A 12390-nucleotide genomic window follows, 5' to 3' on the forward strand; every position below is an offset into this window, starting at 1 on the left:
ATGACTAAGCAACAGGTCCTTCTGTGTCCCTTGAGGTCACTGACTTAGGCCTAGAAACATAGAGGTGTTTTATGGTGTCCGCCATGCAATGGTGAGAGCCATTTTTATGGTCTGTATAACCCACATTCCCTGGCTCTGCATCCTCTCAAGATCCTCCAAGAATCTTGTATTTTTATTGCAGATTGGTGGAATTCTTTGGAGTTCAAACCAAGGGTCCGGTCTGCTGATCTTGAATGACAGTTATTCTGACACATAAGATCTCAGTCGCTGTAGCAAAGTGATTGTCCTCTTGTATTTTGTAGGGAGGACAGTGGTAGCAACATTCCAAATTGCCACATCTCATTGGCTTAAACCTCTCTCAGGATTACAGCCTGATGTAATTCTGATTTTAAGTACCTGGGGAAGAAAGAGCACACTGAAGCCTGACACTCTCTGCTTCAGCTCCCATGAGAACACTGCCTGAGAGAAAACTCGTCGGTTTAGTGAAGTGAGCTTTGTGGGTCTTTCCCCAGAGAGAACATAAACAGATTTTCTGGCACAAGGAAAAACTAAATTTAAATATGAAACACTCACTGGCACTCAAAAATCCAAATAAAAGGTCTGTTTCTTGTCTTACAGTGTCATAATTATGCCCCAGAGCCCAAGAACGTGAATATTCATACTCACGCAGAGGCCCTTCTTGGCCCCTGTTCACCGTTAAGTATTAAAATATTTGCTGCTCGAGGTAAACCTTTGCACTTCCTTGCCCTGGCTTGTAGACTCACTCCTCGCTCCCCGTTACCTGAGTCTCTGTGTAGTCCCCATTTTTCAGTAATAGAATGGAAGTCTCAAGTTCCCATCACAGGGGCAAAAAAGGTCTTTGGCAGCCATTTTTATGTCCTTCAGTGATGACCACACCCATTCTGGTTTAGCCAATCTTGGTCCTGCTAGGTGATCCACTAGGATGTCATAAAATGAGGTTGGATAATTATGTCATGGCTGGTTTCATGTCACTCTGCTTAACAATGTTCTTCATTATTTGACTGAATACAGAGGCAACGCAAAACAAACATTTCTGACCCCAACGCCATATTCGATTCCACACGGCCACACACTCGAGAGACGAACATAGGAACCATCACACGTCAAGGGATTTTTTTTTTTAAACTGTGTCTGAGTTTTGGGTCCCAGACATGTGTGGAGTCATCTGTTTTAATTTTCAAGAAACAAAATGAACAATAGTCATCCAAGGAATCAAATAAACTTCGGGAGCTATCAATACTGGGCCACAAACCTGAGCTTTTGTTTCCTAAACTGCATGTGCATCAGATTGATGAGAAACGAGAGTGCAGATTAGAAGTAGCCTTTGGGTTTGTGACATCCTAATCTCTTGCAATATGGTACCTTATCATCTGATGCAATAATACTTCCCTCCAAATTTAGAAATAAAGGTCCGGAATATTGACCTCTCCCTTGGATTTTAACTGTGGAGGTATCACAGATGAAAACTGGCTATGAGTGGCCCCGTTTCCACCACAATCCCTAAGCAGTTGCCTCTTATCCACTCAGAATGGAGAACTAAAAGAGACTCCACACGCCTTCATTGACACCATGTTTTGTTTGTCTGTGTTTCGTGTTTCTTATTGGTTTCCAAGGAAACACATCAGGTGATGCATGTGGTCACGTGTTCTAATGCTTTCACTTTTTTTCCCCTGCATTTCTTTCTTTTAAAGCACAAGACTCAGCCGACATTGTTTTCCTTATTGATGGCTCAGACAACACCGGAAGTGCCAATTTTGCTGTCATTCGAGACTTCCTTGTAAATGTGCTTGAGAGACTTTCAGTTGGAAATCAGCAGATTCGAGTGGGGGTAGTCCAGTATAGCGATGAGCCCCAAACCGTGTTCTCCTTGGATACCTACCCCTCCAAGGCTACGGTTCTAGATGCCGTGAAAAGGCTCAGCTTCGCTGGGGGGGAGTTGGCCAACACAGGCCTGGCCCTTGACTTTGTGGTGGAGAATCTCTTCACTCAGACAGGTGGCAGCCGTGCAGAGGAAGGGGTCCCCCAGGTGCTGGTCCTTATAAGTGCTGGGCCTTCTAGTGATGACATTCGGGATGGGGTGGTAGCTCTGAAGCAGGCTAGTGTATTCTCATTCGGCCTTGGAGCCCAGGCCGCCTCCAGGGCAGAGCTTCAACACATAGCTACTGATCACAGCTTGGTGTTTACTGTCCCGGAATTCCGTAGCTTTGGGGACCTCCAGGAGCAATTACTGCCATACCTTGTTGATGTGGCCCAAAGGCACATTGTCTTGCAACGGCCGACTATTGTCACACAAGGTACGTATGCCTTTTTTGCCATCTTTACAGGAATGGGGGGTGTGTTGTGTGGTGCTTGTCATGAAAGAAAGGTGGACACTGGAGTGAAGCCGTAAGTACCCACAGCCAGTTAGTCGTTCTGTGATGTGCTGAAGTCTGTATGGGCCGTGTGTGGTCATTGCATTGATCAGAGAAATCTAAAGATGGACGAATGAATGAAATGTTCTTAGAACTTGGGTTGTAAGCAGAACGTGCTCTTGAGGCTAACGCAACAAACCTGCTGCTTTGAGATATTAGACATCAATGAGTTATCTGTTTATTATCCAGTCACCTTGAAAAGGGCTTGAGGGACTCACCAGTTCTTAGAAAGCTATTCTAGGGTATTGTCTGTGTATTAGAAGTCCACTCATCAATAGTGGCTCCCCAAAAGCAGCAAAGGGGAGTGGTGTCTGCTCCCGTGTCAGTGTGGTGGTCACAAGAGGGACATTTCTGAAGGTAAGGCCCAGCTGAGCACCTACCGGATGGGGTATTCATAGACCATTCTGGTCCTCTGCTTTCAAAGGAATTGTTTTGAGTGGCAGATTTATCGTCTATGCTCAAGTGGAGGGCCTTCAGCAGCACGGCCAACTGCACTCCTTTAAAGAAGCCAGTCAACATCATATGAGAGCTACACATGTAAACACGGGAGGTGTGGGGACAGCAGAAAGGCTGAGAGCCCATCACTTTCAGGTGGTGTCTGCTTCATGGCCCTAACCAGGCCAGTTGGAAACCATCCAGTATGTGGGGACACACTCCCAAAGGCTTCATTACCCACAAGCACTCAGTTCACTTCCTGGTGCTGCCTTCACACAGAGATACCCTCAGATCCGTTTTTGGTTGATCAGACCCTGTTCCTCCTTGTTCTTCAACAGCACGTGAACAATGGCTCACAGGACGGAGATGCTGGCTAGCATCTGTAGTCTGTGATTCTCGTTTTTCTGTGTGGAAATATTTGTCTGTCTATCTATGTTTGCTAGCTGTCTAAAGAAAGAGCCTGGACCTGTGAAATGACTGTTGTCATAAGGAGTAATACCCATTGTCATAAGTAATGTCCATTGTTCCCTGGGATTCCTGGCTGTTTTTTCTTAGCAAAAGGGATAACAGTGTTCTTAAAAAAATAAATGTTTTGGTGAACATGCCAGTGTATGAAATTATCAGCAGATCACTTTAAAGTCTCAATGAAAAGCTTTCTCACTGGCTCACGTATGGAGTTGACCTCTGCTTCCTGGCACTGGTGAACAGGCAGGTCTAGTCATAGGGTAAAGGTAGAAGAAAACGGACTACATCTCCTGGTGTGAAATCCAGCCAGAATCAGGACAGCTTCCTTCAGATAAATTTCAGACAGTGCACTGTGACAGAAAGCTCAAGGCCACAAAATCTTTACCTGGCTTTGGCCCCAGAACTAACCATGTGCAAGCCTTCCTGGGAAGTCTCTTGGTATTCCCGGGTTCAGAGGTCAATCAGACTGCAGCTTGTTGTGCCCCTTTCTCTTTGCTGATCCTCCTGTTTGGATGGAGATGCGGTACAGGAAGGGATGTCAGTAGCCTAAGCTGGATGCTCTGTGAGGAAACACTGAAGCAAGGAACTCTGGGTCTGAACGCTGCCCGGCTGTGGTCTGAGATGCAGCTGTGCGCCTGAGCCTTGCAGTGGCCCTGGTCATTACAGAAACAATGCCAGGGGTGGGGTGGGGATTTCCAGCCCACTGAGCTTCTCTGAGTCCACACACACTGGAAGCAAACCACTGCTCTGTGTTTTAGAAGCAGAGTAAGAACCACAACTGCCTCTGGGAGATCTGGCTCTGGGAACCAGGTCTTTTGTCATCCTGGCCAGATGTCACATCTCTGGGTATCCATTCCTTCACTTCTTACCAAAAATGTTGTACCAGGTGAAGATACTCTTGCTTCAAGCGAGGTTTCAACCTCCGTATTAAAATGGGTGGCGTTCTGCCCTTATGCTGGGATTTCTGTAGTTAACTAGTATTTTAGCTCCTTCCTCACAGACATCGCCGTGAGTCTCAGTGATGAACTCCTAAATCTTCAGTAGGTATTCTTGGCTATTTGATATGTGCCAGCAACTACGCCAAGCACTGGGGGCACAGGGTGGAGAAAGAGAGATAGTTGTTGGGTCTTTACCACGTGAGCAACTGACCGAATGATACACTTCTCAAGTGTCGCATGCTACAAGTCCACCAAATGGGGCTGTGTTAGAGAGCCTGGGGTCAGGGAACTTAGCAAACCTGTCTGCAAAGTTGTAGGGCAGAAACGAGCAGAGTCCAGGCATCACAGAGGGAAGAGTGCTCTAGGCAAAGGGAACGGCAGGCAGGCTGTTCTTGCAACATGAAGTGTGGCCTCCCTGAGCTGGCAGATGACAGCGCAGCTGGGGTTCTGAGGATGAAGAGCCTAGCAGTGTTTAGGCTTATTTGACCGGCCAGAGAAACAACTGTATTATTATTATTACAGCTGTAGGTGGGAGATCGGATCCTCCTATGGCAGTGGAGGGGAGAGAGTAGAGTCATAAGGTGACTGAGAATGGGGAGACCATTTTCCTGGGAGCATTCCATTGTGGCACGCTGGTGCTGTCAGCCATGTGTCAAGCGAGCACAGGCTTCCTGTTTGTGTTATTTCCCCAGGAGCATCCGTTTGCTTGGGTGGCACATGGGGAGAAGGGGAGAGCACCACGGAGGCTTTGCCAGGAGGGTCTGATGGAGGACTGGGGGGACTTAGAAGTGAGGCTTAGTGGATCAGAGAGCCCACGAGGATAGCACAGGGTGAGGGTTGTGAGGTTGAGAGGGGTTGGCCCAGGGAAGGGAAGGGCTGAAGGTCAGATTTGAGAACTTGGTGGATGAAGAAGTGGGGGTGTCATTTGTCTGAAAGAGGAGAGGCAGGGGCAGGTCGTGGGAGATTTCAGGGGTGTACACGCCCTATAGTATCTGTAGAAGATCATAAGATGTAACCCTAGAAGCAGGGGTGGAGTGGACGGGAGGACATAGTAGCTGTGCGCACCAGGGGCTTCAGGTGATAGGATTCCCAAGTCCCTCAGAAGACTGCAGAGAGACACGAGAGGATAGGCGGATTCTCCAAGGACAGGGGACAGGAGTAAATGGATGGGAAGGGATGACTCTTGAGAGGATTTGACTGGGGATATCAACAGAAAGACTGCCGATGTCCTTTCCCAAATCCCAGGCTTTGGGGAGAGAGAGAAGGGATCCTGGGGCTCTCCTGTTGGCAGTCACAGGAGAGAGTGCTGACAAGGATCTTTTACAGCTGAGATTAGCAGGCCCTTCAAGGTCACTCCCTCCCTAAGAGATGTTGACTTACCAGAGCTCTGGGAGAGAGAAAACCTGGCCCTGTCAGATCCCTGAAGGAAGCCTTGGTGCATCCTCGAGATGGCTCCCAATCAGGAAGCCTGAGAATCACGTGGTTTAAGAACTGGGTGTGAGCTAGCTGGGCAGTGGTGGCGCACACCTTTGATCCATGCACTCTGGAGGCAGAGGCAGGCATATCTCTGTGAGTTTGAGAACAGCTTGGTCTACAGAGTGAGTTCCAGAACAGGCTCCAAAGCTGCAGAGGAACAACCCCCCCCCCCCCAAACAAAACAAACAAAAAGGAACTGAGTGTGAGATGGTGCATGAAGCAGCCCCTCCATCTCCAGAAATAGACACGAGAGTACACAAACCCTCAAAGGTTAATCAGCTAGTGTTAGAAGCATGCAGCAAACATAGGAACCTGATCATTCTTTGAGAGGCTTGGGCCCTTCTTTTTTTCGGTGCTTATTATGTTTGCCTAGGTGCTATTCTAGGGGTCCCCCCTGTTAGCAGCTTCCAGAAATGTAAACACAAACCAAGTGACCTCTTTTGTAACCAAAGAGGACTTGGGTCATGGAATCTGGGAGCTCCAGGACACACTGCAGAATCTGCAAAGCTAAGTCCATGCTGTACAGTTTCAGTGTCCTCCACGTGTGGACATCTGTCCTGCCCGTGGACCACTGGTAAAATGTACGGCAAGGTGCTAAAACTTGCCACAACCTGGAGGTGGGCATGGCACTTTTCAGGTGGCCCCTCCCATAGATATTTGTCTACCAGTGTGCTGCGTGAGCGATGCATGGTAAAAACATGTGGTAGAGATGCAGAGCATTGTATGTGCAATATGTATGTGTGCACATTGTTCCCAGTGACATAGAGGTATTAGAAACCCACCACACACATATGCACTAAGCTAATCTGCAAAGACATGTTTACATTACAATCAAAGCTGCAACCCCAAGAGACCGCATGTTCTCAACTGAAGGAGGAAAGAGATCCCTGAATTGATGTTCATGGCCTAGGGAGGAAGGGCAGGTGGCGTTTCACACACAGTCACACCAGCAGGTAACCGGGCACCTGGACTAAACTGCTCATGCACAAACACCTCTCTCCTGGAAGAACTCAGATTTGGCCCCTTGGGTGCAGAGAGTGTTACAGAGGAGGCACAGCCAGGGGAGGCAGTGCCCGTGATCCTGACATCATCTTCCCAGCCTCTGGTCCCTGTGATGAGGAATAAGCTGTTTTATAATACATCATGAGAGGTCTCAGCTCTTAGGAAGCTCTTCCTTGCCTTTATTTCCAACCTTCCTGCTTCTGTTGGGTATTATAAAATTAGATTGTCATACCAGATGTCTGGTACAAGGGATACCCAGGGGCCTTTTGTAAACACCCTCACCTCAGCTAATATCTTTACAGTGTAGGAACAGCCTGAGACATCGAGTCTGGTAGAGACCTTGTTCCATCCCCTGGGTAGGTTGTCCACATTCTGCGACAGTGGCTGGGTGAAGTCACAGTTACTGCCAGTGGAGTTCCGAGCCAAGGCGCTTGTTTTCGTGGTTTGTCTAAGCCATGCAGGCTGCGGTATGCCACTGACTGCCATTCCCATCCTGGATTGTGAAATGAATACCCATGGCTGCCCTTGTTGGGGTGGATGCTGGTTTCCTTTCCCAAGATTTATGAAAAACCGTTAAACGTCTGTTTTGCCTGCCAAAGGAAGTCAAATAATAAAGAACCAAAGAAAAAGAGGCGATGCCCGTTCTCTTTCAGATTTTGTGTTGGGCAGTGTGTGGGTTTGGCATACAAAGCGCTTTCTGAGAAGACCCAGGAGTTACTCATCCAAACTTTCAAACCTTGCTTATAGTGATAAAGAACCAGTGATCTCTTTAGTGGTGGTGTGTGAAACTAAATGTTATTTTCTTTTCTGAAGCGATGTCTTGAGCACAGTGCAAGTTGGCAGGGTTGGAAGTGAGCCTGTCACTCATATGTGACAGTTCCCCTCCTGAGCGAGGGAGAGCTGTCTGTGCATAGTGGGCTTTACAGTGTCACTGTTGAACCTGATCACTGTGGCTATTCAATTCACATTTTATTATTGCTATCTACAGTCATGGAAGTCAACAAGAGGGACATAGTCTTCTTGGTGGATGGTTCCTCCAGCCTGGGGCAGTCCAACTTCAATGCCATCAAAGACTTCATTGCCAAAGTCATTCAGAGGCTGGAAATCGGACACGACCTGGTTCAGGTGTCAGTGGCTCAGTATGCAGATACTGTCAAGCCTGAGTTCTATTTAAATACTTACTCCACCAAAAGGGATGCCATAGCCTCTGTACGGAAGATGAGGCCCCTGGAGGGCTCAGCCCTGTATACGGGCTCGGCTCTGGACTTTGTCCGAAACAACCTATTCACTAGCTCAGCCGGCCACAGGGCTGCTGAGGGGGTTCCTAAGCTCCTGGTGCTGGTCACGGGTGGTAAGTCCTTCGATGAGGTCAGCCAGCCCGCCCAGGAACTGAAGCGGGGCAGCATCATGGCCTTTGCAGTCGGCAGCAGGGCCGCTGATGAGGACGAGCTGAAAGAGATCGCTTTTGACTCCTCCCTGATCTTCACTCCTGCTGACTTCCGCCCTACTACTTTGCTAAGTGTGCTACCCAATCTGCTGGCGCCCCTCAGGACCCTCACTGGAACCACAGAAGGTATGGTAGCTATGGTCTGTACATGCAGGAGGGGGCTGGCAGGCAGAACCGCTGAGAAAGGCCCAGTGACGAATCGATGTTTAATTGACAGAGCACTGTTTTGTGATGAAAACAACCACAGCAAACTGTTTATTTAAGGTTTATTTTTTCTTCAGGGTTGAGACTGTGGAGTTGAAAATGTCACTCTGCAAATGCATATGACACTAAACTGTATCATCACAAGGTCATCCACCCGTGCTTCTGGCCACGGAAGTCATTCTATGCTCTGTTTTCATTAGTGACCCTGTCTAGAAACCTCCCCTGAGTCAAGGACCTTCCCTTCTGAGATGACAGTATCTCTGCTCACAGAAGATGTGGTATAGTGCACTCAGCTTTTGACCCCTCTTTTCTCTGTGTATAAGGGGTTCCCTTCAAGGGAAAACATACTGATAGATGGGCGTGACGACCAAGCCCATGGTCCTTCGGCTCCCTCACTTTATATGATTGACCGTGCAGAGCTATTCCTAAAGACACAGTAAAGCTCTCAGCCTCTGAACTGGGTAAACACCAACCTCCATCCTCAATGAAGAGAAGATGGATATCCTGGAACCCAGCTTGCCCTCCTCACAGACCTCACACTGAAGGACTCCACAGCGCATGAACCTACTGCATGAGAGCCTGCTTGCTTCTCAGACCATCTGGGCTTGAGAGTACTCAAACTCTCTCTCTCTCTCTCTCTCTCTCTCTCTCTCTCTCTCTCTCTCTCTCTCTCTCTCTCTCTCTCTCTCTCCTGAATTCACTCTTTTATAACCAAAGTTAAATTTGATGAATGAACATAGAATCCAGTTAGTCTGAACTACAATGAGGCATGGGTGGGGAGTAGTAAGTTCTAAATGTATACATAAGGGATGGCTCAATTTCCTCTTCCCATGGATATAGAAATCCACAGATCGTCAAGTCCCTTGGTTAAGATGATAAAATGCTCAAATGGAATTCATGCCACCCTCTCTATATAGTAACAAATGTGATGCTAGCATTATAGCCAATCTGAAGTGCTGACAATTAGTACATTTTTTTTTCAAATATTTTTGAGCCTTGGTTGAATCCCTACAAATGGGCCCCATAGAAAAACTTCTTCTCGTGCAAGCAATTTTGGCCTGACACAGGATATAATCTCTTTGCATTTTACTGTCACCTGATTTCCCTGGTATCTATGACAAATTCCGTGACACGAACAAGGAATTGAAGGAAAGGTTGATCCTGGCTCACAGTCTGAGGATGCTGCCACTATGGTGAGGGAGGCCTAGCAGCAGGAGCTGGTCACATTCACAGTCAAGAAAGCAGAGAGAGAGAGGGATGAGGCTGCTCAGCCAAGTGTTCTCCTTTGTATTCTGCCCAGGACCCCAGCCCACAGAATGATGCCATCTCCATTTAGGGTGGATCTTTCCACCTCAGTCATCCTAGAAAAACTCCCTTTATGGGCATGCACAGGAGTTTGTCTCCTAGGCAAATTCTAGATTCTGTCAAGTTGACATTGTATTAGCTATCACACCTACGATCCCGCCACCCCTCCCTGGAGGATCTGCCCTGGGTACCCTATTGCCCAGGACTGAAATGACCCTTACGAAGACAGAATAGTAGGGAGTGGCGGGGGATGAGGACTTCAGTCAGAGGACCACATACTTTAATTGACAGGTAGTCTGATTAAAGAAGGGGTGTTCCTAGGGCCGTGTGGGCCGATGTTTCTGGGGCTTTGGGTGGAAAGAGTCCTCTTTGTGCACTCAGGGGAGTCCCGGAGGGTTCAGCCAGCAGGGGCCACCATCCTGTGACCAGGGGTCTGGAGATGAGTGATGCGGGAAGGACAGCGCCCCGGTGGAATTAGTTCCAGGGAAGGGATGCTGTTTCAGGAGTCTGGGGATTGTCTCCGTTGTACACATTCTAACTCGAGCACTTTGTCTGTCCGTGAGAATCTCGGTTTTGTACACTTGGCTATCAGTGTGCCTCACCAGCTCCAGCCACCACAAGAGGAAAATATGCAGCCGCTTGCCATATTTTACCAATGACCTGCTCTGCCACGTTGACTTTCTCTGTGTTCTGTTTGTGCCATGTGTGCCCTTGCGGGAAGGGCACACATGGGAAGCCCTCTCAGGGGGCGTGTCTCACCGTGTTTTCTGTGCTTCACTGCAGTTCACGTAAACAAACGGGATATCATCTTCCTTTTGGATGGATCCGACAACGTTGGAGAAAGCAATTTTGCTTATGTGCGTGACTTTGTAACCAACCTAGTTAACAGCCTCGATGTTGGAAGTGACAACATCCGCGTTGGCTTAGTGCAATTTAGTGACACTGCGGTCACGGAGTTCTCTCTAGACACTTACCAGACCAAGTCAGAGATGCTTGCTCACCTGAGGCGCTTGCAGCTCAAGGGGGGCTCAGGCCTGAACACAGGCTCTGCCTTGAGCTATGTCCATGCCAATCACTTCACGGAGGCAGGCGGCAGCAGGACCCAGGAACGTGTGCCTCAGCTGCTGCTCCTGCTCATGGCGGGGCCTTCTGAGGATGCCTATTTGCAGGCCGCCAACGCCCTGGTGCGCGCAGGCGTGCTGACCTTCTGTGTCGGGGCCAGCAGGGTGGATAAGGCTGAGCTAGAGCAGATTGCTTTTAATCCGAGCCTGGTGTATCTCATGGATGATTTCAGCTCCCTGCCAGCTTTGCCTCAACAGCTGATTCAGCCCCTAACCACATATGTTAGTGGAGGGGTGCAGGAAGTTCCGCTAACCCAGCCAGGTAAAGCTCCCACCAGCGTGGGCCCCTCTCCCTCTTCAGATGCCTTCCTGGCAACAGTGGCTAATGAAACCCCAGAGCCGGTGACATGTGGAAGGATGACGGGTGCATCTTGGTTGCACTGGTTGAAGACACTGTGCTAGCAAACTTACACTCTATAGAGCGTTCAGCTATGCTCTGTTCATTCTATCTCAGATTCTTTTGGAAGCCGAACAGGGTGAACATTCTAGACCAGTGGTTCTTAACCTTCTCATGCTGTGACCCTTTAACATAGTTCCTCATGCTGTAATGACCCCCAACCACAGAATTATTTCATTTCTACTTCATCAGTGTCATTTTGCTATTGTTATGAATCATGATATAAATGTTACGCAGGATGATCTTAGCTGACCCATCAGATGGGTTGCAGCCTACAGATTGAGAACCACTGCTCTAGACTGAAAAATCCACTAGAAAAGGTAGGGAAGGGGAAAGAAAGGAGGGAGAGAAGGGGGAAAAGGGAAGGAGGGTGAGAGAGGAAGAGAGAAGGGGGGCGTTGACTGATTGAGTCTATTATATGATTATGCCGTAGCATCCTTTACAATCCGAATCCTTCCTTTATATGACATTCTATGTTCAGATTCTGCCATGCGTAAAAAGCTATCTGTTCATCTTCATGCAGCCATGAGTCCGTGTTGCTGTTACTGTGGCAGATGATTATGAACCTCAGTGATTGACATATGAGAGCTACCAGTTTTCTGCCTTCATCACCCAGATGGCTAGCAAGCCTGAGCCAGTGGCTGCCTCACTAAAGTAGCTCTCAGAACAGTTTGAGATGACATTCATATGGCGTGGCTGTCACTTTTGGCCGTCACTCATATTTTCTGGGCTTCAGCTTTCATAGATTGGAAACGTTAGTAGAGATTTGAACCCCACACCACCCCCCAAAAAGCATCGACAGTTAATATTTTGGGTCTTAACTCTTGACCTTAAAGTTACTGAAGACATGATTGAGTTTGAACCAATCCAAGTCAACCCAGGTGCTCATGGGAAGTTAGTCTGTAACGGGTCTCTGTCACAGGAGATGGAGGTCAGTTTTCAGAAGAATAGAAAGGAACACAGTTTTGATAGTTCTATTTGTAACATGAAAACACTGTCAGTTCTCAGTGGTCTAACCTGCTGCAAGAACAAGACAGGCAGGCTTTCCAGCAGATTGCTTTGTCAAGAATGTCTGGGTGGTGAGCTTGTAGACTAGCCAGCACAGTGCTGTTTCTTTGCAAATTTTCACTGCTCTGGAACAGCAGAACCGCGACAGGGCCTTCGTCCT

The 12390-nt window shown here is 48.2% G+C and overlaps 1 protein-coding gene across 1 annotated transcript in view; it reads left to right on the plus strand.

Annotated features, from left to right (window-relative positions):
* Nucleotides 1-12390, plus strand: part of Col6a3 (collagen type VI alpha 3 chain) — a 78486-nt gene that overhangs the window by 19948 nt on the left and 46148 nt on the right. Inside the window, exons 4-6 of the mRNA XM_075952176.1 lie at nt 1713-2315; nt 7737-8321; nt 10488-11087. Of these exons, the coding sequence (XP_075808291.1) occupies nt 1713-2315; nt 7737-8321; nt 10488-11087 (1788 nt within the window). The remainder of the gene's footprint in view (nt 1-1712; nt 2316-7736; nt 8322-10487; nt 11088-12390) is intronic.

Source organism: Microtus pennsylvanicus, chromosome 17 (genome assembly GCF_037038515.1).
Source record: "Microtus pennsylvanicus isolate mMicPen1 chromosome 17, mMicPen1.hap1, whole genome shotgun sequence".
In the NCBI taxonomy this organism is placed as follows: domain Eukaryota; kingdom Metazoa; phylum Chordata; class Mammalia; order Rodentia; family Cricetidae; genus Microtus; species Microtus pennsylvanicus.